Raw genomic sequence first — 8,393 nt, 5'->3', positions numbered from 1 at the left:
AAAATTAAAAAAAAAAAAAAAAGAAACAGATGAAACCAATAGAATGGAAAAGACCAGAGATCTCTTCAAGAAAATTAGAGATACCAAGGGAACATTTCATGCAAAGATAGGCACAATAGAGGACAGAAACAGTATGGAACTAATAGAAGCAGAAGATACTAAGAAAAGGTGGCAAGGATACATAAAATAACTGTACGAAATAGATCATGATCCAGATAATCACGATAGTGTGATCACTCACCTACAGCCAACGATCCTGGAGTGCAAAGTCAAGTGGGCCATAGGAAGCATCACAAACAAAGCTAGTAGAGGTGGTAGAATTCCACGTTGAGCTATTTCAAATCCTAAAAGATGATGCTGTTAAAGTGCTGCACTCAATACACCAGCAAATTGGGAAACTCAGCAGTGACACAGGCCTGGAAATGGTCAATTTTCATTCCAATTCCAAAGAAAGGCAATGCCAAAGAATGTTCAAACTACAGCACAATTGCACTCATCTCATGCTAGCAAAGTCATGCTCAAAATTCTCCAAGCAAGGCTTCAACAGTACATGAACAGAGAACTTCCAGATGTTTAAGCTGGATTTAGAAAAGGCAGAGGAGCCAAACGTCGAATTGCCAACGTCCACTGGAGAAGGAAATGACAACCCACTCCGGTATTCTTGCCTGGAAAATCCCATGGACAGAGAAGCCTGACAGGCTACAGTTCATGGAGTTGCAAAGAATTGGACACGACTGAGTGACTTCACTTCATTGGATCATAGAAAAATCAGAGTTCCAGAAAAATATCGGCTTTATTGACTATGCCAAAGCCTTTGACTGTGTGGATCACAACAAACTTGTGTAAAATTCTTCAAGAGATGGGAATAACATACCACCTAATCTGCCTCCTGAGAATCAAGTTAGAATTGGACATGGAACAATGGACTGGTTCCAATTTGGGAAAGGAGTACGTCAAGGCTGTATATTGTCACCCTGCTTGTTTAACTTATAAGCAGAGTACATCATGTGAAATGCCAGTCTAGATGAAGGACAAGCTGGAATCAAGGATTGCCGGGAGAAATATCAGTAATTTCAGATGTGCAGATAACCCTTATGGCAGAAAGTGAAGAGGATATGAAGAGCTTCTTGATGAAGGTGAAAGAGGGGAGTGAAAAAGCTGTTTTAAAACTCAACATTCAAAAAACAAAGATCATGGCATCCAGTCCTATCACTTGATGGGAAATAGATGGGGAAACAATGTAAACAGACTATTTTCTTGGGCTCCAAAATCCCTGTGGATGGTAACTGCAGCCATGAAATTAAAAGACGCTTGCTCCTTGGAAGAAAAGCTTTGGCCAATATAGACAGCATATTAAAAGCAGAGACATTATTTTGCCAACAAAGGCCTGTCTAGTCAAAGCTATGGTTTTTTCCGTTAATGTATGGATGTGAGAGTTGGACTATAAAGAAAGCTGAAGAATTGATGCTTTTGTACTGTAGTGTTGGAGAAGAGTCTTGAGAGTCCCTTCAACTGCAAGGAGATCCAACCAGTCCATCCTAAAGGAAATCAGTCCTGAATATTCATTGGAAGGACTGATGCTGAAGTTCCACTACTTTGGCCACCTGATGCAAAGAACAGACTAGCTGGAAAAGACTGATGCTGGGAAAGACTGAAGGCTGGAGAAGGGGACAACTGAGGACAAGTTGGTTTTATGGCATCACCAACTCAATGGGCATGAGTTTGAGCAAGCTCCAGGAGTTGGTGATGGACAAGGAAGCCTGGCATGCTGCAGTCCGTGGGGTCACAAAGTCAGACATGACTGAGTGACTAAACTGAATAGCACTTTGTTAGCACTGTTTTGTACCATGTAATTGTGCTTCCCTGATAGCTCAGCTGGTGAAGAATCTGCCTGCAATGCAGGAGACCCTGGTTCGATTCCTGGGTTAGGAAGTTTACATGGAGCTGGGATAGGCTACCCACTCCAGTATTCTTGTCTGGACAGAAGAGTTTGTCCTCAAGGACAGAGGAGCCTGGTGGGAGTCGCTCAGAGGCAGACATGACTGAAGGACTAAGCACCAGCAGCAGTAGCCCTATCAGCTTACCCACTGTCAGTTTTCTACTGTGAGCACATTCATACAGTGATACTTTAAGAAGAAATGCCATGTACAAAGCAAAGTAAAAATACCCTTATCCCCTAAATTTCAACGAGTTGCTATATAATTGAGGTTTATTAATGAGAACTGTGAAATTTACCTGAAAACAGCTCTTTGCCTCATTTTCTCTCTTTTCTTCTAGGGTTAAGTTTGCAAAATCCATTTCAGCAATACTGATATCACTGGTGCTTGTCAATGTAAGTTCTGGTTCTTCCATTATACCATGGCCAGATTCTGTTTCCTGTGTAACAAAAGGGAAACCACATTCAGAAGGGAAAAAATAATGTACGTTACGGAGGAAGAACAGGTTGTTCAACTATGGACACCAGAGAAGATCTACTCTGTGCATTATAAAACGCTTACAAGCCTAGGCGGCCAGACTGGGTAGGGGCTGTACAACATCAGAGTCTGCATTCTATCTAAATGGAGCAGTGGCTGGCTACTGGGCTGCAGCCAAATGTCACTGCTGCTACAGCACCGTTTGTAAGTGAACAACCTTTAAATACTTAACAAGAATACAAGAAAATCCAAAAGGTGACCAAAACATCTTATTTTCTGCTTACCTGTGGCAGGACAAACAGTACTAGAAGGTAAAAGCTATGTTCAGGTGACTGCTGAAGCATAGGCTTAGCTACCATTTTTCAGGTAAGCTGGAGATGAGAAATGTACATTGGAAAGAAAGATATGTAAAATTCAGAGGGAGGTCAAGTTAAAAAATTTGTCATTTCTGCATTTTATTGGAGATTTCCAATGATTATGAGACTGTCTCAGATAGGAATGTGAACAAGTAGCTTTGTTGCACGTCCTGCAATCTTGTTTTCAAAGTCTTTCCTGAAAATGAATTTAAGTATACAGCACAGATTTCACTTACCCAGACTGGAATAGATCTCTGTAATGACAATGATCCAGAATTTACAAAGAGCTCTGATTGTGCAAGTTGAGATGGGTTTCCTACGATTGTTGGAATTCCTGCCATAGTTGAGTCCTGAAGACATTTTTCATTCTGAACAGTGAGTGAATATGGTATCTGAATTGAAGTTCCCATCTCTACTGTCCTTACACATAAATGAGAATCAGTTTCCTCTATGTGTGGATTTAAATCACAGGTTTCTTTTTTATCATCAGTGAGTCCTTGACCTTGTAACACTGTATCAAGTCTTTCTGATAGTTTTTCAAAACCCAGTCTTTCTTTTCTGCCTTCTGGTTGGTCTTTTATTGACCACTCACTAGAGGTAGAACCACATGTAGTGCCATGCTGTAGATTTAACTGATGAAATACATTAGCCTCACCAGATGAATTGAAGACTGAACTTTGCAAATTTCCTACTGAGAGTTGGAAATGAACACTTTTTTGCTTGTTTTGTAATAGTTCATTTTGTTCAGAGGAACAGTTCTGATTTTCCACATCTTGGGAAGAAGCTCTCGCTTCAATGCTAAAAATGCTTGGTAGATCGGCATGCTGGCTCCCTTCCTGTGAAGAATATTCTGGTCGAAGTTGTCGAAAAGATTGTTCAGACCCTGTAAGAGATCAGTTGATCATAATTAGGTGTTGTAAAACTTGGATATAGTCGCTAACAATTTCTGAGAAAATTATAAATAAAGCCAGGTTACTTATAAAGTTCAGGAACAAAACCTGATGTACACAAACAAGAATAGGAAGCTAAAGGACAGTCACAGTGATTTTAAATAATTACTGCACACACCATGTATTTTCTCCTATAATATTTAATAAAGGAAATACAGCTATTAGAGGCAATGAGGACTTCCCCCCCCATAACTGAATATTGACTTTTAAAAACTAAAACATTCATGTCTCACAGATGGGTATGCTGTGATGTGTACACACACACACACACACACACACACACACAATTTGTATAAAAAATTTTAGAAGGATACTTTAAGAGCTGAGGTAAGGAAGCTGAACAAGAGGCAGCACTTACTACCCTCAAAAGGAATAAGGGTATGAGTAGAGAGAAACCAAGAGCTATTGGGTGCAATTTCCAAGGAAAAATGATATAAACAACCATGAGAAACTACTGAGCTTTATTTAAGTTTTCTGAACTTCTGCATACCCTCAATATCTTCTACAGCAAAACTCTGAGCTGTGTCACAAGCCAAGTTAGGGTCAGGCTGCTGGTTCAGACTGGTGTTAGAAGAATGCAGGCTGGCCCTCCTCAGTGCTGTAAAAGAAGCCATACTTTTGGGGGATGGAGTAGCACGGAGGCTTTCACAGGAAGAACCTGACCTCTGACGGGAAACAGGGAAAGGCTGTGTTACCAGTTGCATCAACAAATCCTCATGTTTCTTTGCTATTGCGCTTCCGTAATTACCACTTTACTATCACATTAACAACTTGCTTATTCAAACCCAATTCTTTCACTTTAGGAAATACAAAAGAGACTTTTTATTTAGAAAACAAACTGTATTAACTAACAAGACACAGTTCAGAACATGACTAAATCATTTTCTGATAAGCAGGAACTATGTAGACCTGCCTGGAAACAGAAACACCCAGGTTTGAATCTTAGCTCCTTTACTCTGTAGGAGGAGACTTTCAAAATTTTGCAACATTCTATTTACCTGACTATTTAAGACTAAATTCCATCAAAGTAACCCCTGCCCCAAAACCCTGAAAACTAATGATAAAAATGTTCTCAAGTTTTTATGGAGTGACCCATAAAAAATACCTAGAAATAAAGCTGTTGGGACCAAATTCTAATGCACCTATTTTCAATCTTGGTTCCACATTGTAACCATTTTATCTGACTATTCCTAGATTTTCTGATTTAATTGGTCAGAGGTACAGTCTGGGCCTGGCAGGCTACAGTCCACTGGGTCGCAAGAGTCGGACACAACTTAGCAACCAAACCACCACCACCACAGTCTGGGCATTGGTAGCTAAAAGCTCACCAGATGATTTTAGTTGGCAGCCAAGGCTAAGAATCATCCTTCTGTTCTAACAGAAGAAAAGACAGACTGCAAAGAAGCATCTACTTTACCTGGTTAAAGTCTTTACTGTCTTGAGAAATCCCAGAGAAACATGATAACAAATCAAAATCTGGATGTGGTTCTAAGGGTTTAAATAGCTGACGATGCAAATTTGGAAAATTGTGCTCCAATTCTGGAAAGTCAAAGTCAACTGTTGGAATTTTAAGGAAAAAAAAAAAAAAGACATTTATCTTAAAAGTAAAGCCTAGAAAAGTAGTACTAAGAACATATTTATAAAGGTTATTTTAAGGTAACTGCAACTCAACAAAATTACTTCCATTCCTCTCATTACCAGCAGACGCTTTCAAATCAAGCCCTATCATTTCTGATGCAAAAGTGGGGGGTGGGGGGGGGGGGTTTCCAAACCCTTTGACAAATTCAAGTTTCCATTTCTACTAGCCTGAACGTCTTTATGGGGTTAATTAGGAATAAGATGCCATTACGGTCACGGCTTTGCTACAATAAGCTTTGTTACTCTCAGGTCATTTGGGGATCAATTACTTAAGAAAAGCTCACTATACTGAGTGCTACCATGGGCCAGACACTGTACTTCATGTGTATTATTTCACTTTATGTGTATTATTTCCAACACCTCTTCTACAGAAGATGAAGAGTAAGCTGCCTGTGGTCTCAGGAAACAGTCATAGGGTCTGTATGACTTAAGTTTATGTGCTCAATACAGGCAGTACTGCCTCTGTTGCTATAGGTAACTTTGCAAAGGTAAAGGAAGACCTGCTCATCTCTTCTACATGGTCTTCAGTCTGATTCCAGAGCTCCTTTCACTAAGTGCCCTCCTCAGTGTTTTCCATGTTACAATTGCTACAGCAAGCCATCAAAACACAAAGCTCAAACAATCACTACTTCTAACTAAAAAGGATGATAGGTTAAAAATGAACACTTAGTTTACATAGACGTATTTATTAAAAAAGTCTTACTTTTAAATAAAACTTACCCCGAAAGTCTGTTTTTTCAGTCATCAAATTTGTTTCATTAATGTAATTGTCTCTCATCTGTTGACCAGATGTCAATGTTTCCACTGCACATAAAAGAGGTTTATGGACGTCCTGAGAGTCCTGTCTTTGATAAATATCTTGTGTTGAAGGAACTCTAGAACTTAAAACATTTGTTTCCTCTCCTTTACTGCCAGGAGGTTCTTGTTCCCTATGGTCCACATGCTCTGGGAATGACTCTGAAAATGGGGTTTAATGAAAATACTTAATGGCTGGGTACTTCCTTTGAGACAGACTTTAGCAGACAGACATAGCAACATACATTGATAAAGAATCAGCACAACCAAGAAAAGTGCTTGGTAGTTCCCACTGATATTAGCAGACCCTACTCAATGTGCTATGGAGATTGATAGAGCATCACTGTGACTTCCAAAACATGTTCAGAAGATCATACTGTCCAATATTCTAAAGACATGATTACTTTACTTTTGAGATTTAAAGAACAATCCCTCTCAGCACATTCTGAAAAACAAGGTTAGCTCTCATCACTGTACTGCAACTCAACTGGTGCTTGGCTTTCAATTTGTTTATAAACGTTTTGATACTCGTACCTGGCTCTGTAAGGCTCAAATCTATGTTTTCGTAACTTAAAAAACTCCCAGTGGAAACAGTTATTGAAGATAGTGGCTCATGATAAATTTCTTGTGTTTCAGCCTAAAAATGAAGGAGAACATTAGGCCACTGTGTAGGAAGAAATAGCTAGAAAAAACCCAAATTGCCAACAGTAGCAGTTATTAATTCTGAGCTCAGATCAAGTGTAGAAACTTTCATAGTTATATAAAGTTCTGCAGTAAAATCTTTTCATCATTGCTCAGAATTGATCAGCCTTTCATACAAGCACACCCACAACCAACTCTCACTTACCCACCAATAAGCCCCTTAATTATCCAGTCACCTACACACACACACACACGCACGCACCCACCCTTCATACCCCTTATTTTAAATTATTCTTTTGCTTCTCAGAACTACAGAGATCATGCATCAGATACACTGGGTGGTCTTCTGATGCTCAGATTTGGCTACTTTCATCACTGATCCACTTCAGTAAGAGCAGATCTCAGAGAACACAGATGAAGCCAAGCAGCTCTAATGATGCAGGGCACATCAAGACATTACTAACCTTAACATCTAACTTCACATTTGGATCCAGGTACGTATGGCCTTCTCTCTCCACAGCATAGCTTAATACTGCGTAATTCTCAACCACAGCCTCCTTGACTTTGACTAAAAGGGGGAGGGAGAAGGAAGGACTGGATTATGACAAATCAAATTCTTAGCACCAGAGGGCATAATTTCCTGCTTTCCTACAATTTTCTTTTTTTGACTACGAAGAAAAAATAATTCATGTTATTATTCATTAATAATATTCATAGTTAGCACATTATACTTTTTCATGGAAAACTGTGGTTGTCATTATTATTCTATGAATAAAAACCCTTTAGAAAACAGCCAGTGTGATTGGAAATGCTTCTATCATCATTTTAAGTGAAGAAGCAAGAATATTCAATCATAAGTACAGTGTGATCTCAAAGTTGAGAAAAATGTACATAATAAAGAAAGTGCAACCAGTGGCAGGACAAGGAGAAATTTGACTTCTTTATAACTTGCAGTGCTGTCTAAAATCACAGGAGCATGCACTGCTTTTACTATGAAATTATCATTCCTAATTACATTTGACATACTAAAAACACATACAAATTATACTATCTCACTATTAGTAATTTGGGTATTCTCAGTTAGTTTTTTTCTTACTCTCAATAGCCAACATTTGTGAGAAAGCTGGCCAAAGCATATGTCATCTGTGGCTCTGAAACAGAATAAAATTAAAACTGTTCCACCACAAAATAGAAAGCCCAGAGATAAATCCACGCACATATGGACACCTTATCTTTGACAAAGGAGGCAAGAATATACAATGGATTAAAGACAATCTCTTTAACAAGTGGTGCTGGGAAATCTGGTCAACCACTTGTAAAAGAATGAAACTAGAACACTTTCTAACACCATATACAAAAATAAACTCAAAATGGATTAAAGATCTCAACGTAAGACCAGAAACTATAAAACTCCTAGAGGAGAACATAGGCAAAACACTCTCCGACATACATCACAGCAGGATCCTCTATGACCCACCTCCCAGAATATTGGAAATAAAAGCAAAAATAAACAAATGGGACCTAATTAACCTTAAAAGCTTCTGCACATCAAAGGAAACTATTAGCAAGGTGAAAAGACAGCCTTCAGAATGGGAGAA

The 8,393-nt window shown here is 38.9% G+C and overlaps 1 protein-coding gene across 8 annotated transcripts in view; it reads right to left on the bottom strand.

Moving 5' to 3' along the window:
- Positions 1-8,393, bottom strand: part of CEP295 (centrosomal protein 295kDa) — a 49,490-nt gene that overhangs the window by 4,113 nt on the left and 36,984 nt on the right. For 4 of the 8 annotated variants that reach the window (XM_010855174.1, XM_010855173.1, XM_010855175.1 and 1 more), the window contains exons 18-24: positions 7,260-7,363; positions 6,688-6,790; positions 6,079-6,315; positions 5,138-5,277; positions 4,211-4,385; positions 3,007-3,653; positions 2,236-2,376 (exon numbers count right to left, since the gene is read on the bottom strand). In XM_010855174.1, coding sequence (XP_010853476.1) covers positions 2,236-2,376; positions 3,007-3,653; positions 4,211-4,385; positions 5,138-5,277; positions 6,079-6,315; positions 6,688-6,790; positions 7,260-7,363 — 1,547 coding nt within the window. Of the gene's footprint in view, positions 1-2,235; positions 2,377-3,006; positions 3,654-4,210; positions 4,386-5,137; positions 5,278-6,078; positions 6,316-6,687; positions 6,791-7,259; positions 7,364-8,393 lie in introns of those variants that run through there. The other 4 variants (XR_826632.1, XR_826633.1, XM_010855178.1 and 1 more) reach the window with 4 other exon arrangements.

The sequence above is a fragment of the Bison bison genome, unplaced genomic scaffold, assembly GCF_000754665.1.
Source record: "Bison bison bison isolate TAMUID 2011002044 unplaced genomic scaffold, Bison_UMD1.0 scf7180017864356, whole genome shotgun sequence".
NCBI classification, from domain to species: domain Eukaryota; kingdom Metazoa; phylum Chordata; class Mammalia; order Artiodactyla; family Bovidae; genus Bison; species Bison bison.
Note: the sequence above shows the minus strand (reverse complement) of the source record. Positions and strands in the feature narration are given on the sequence as shown.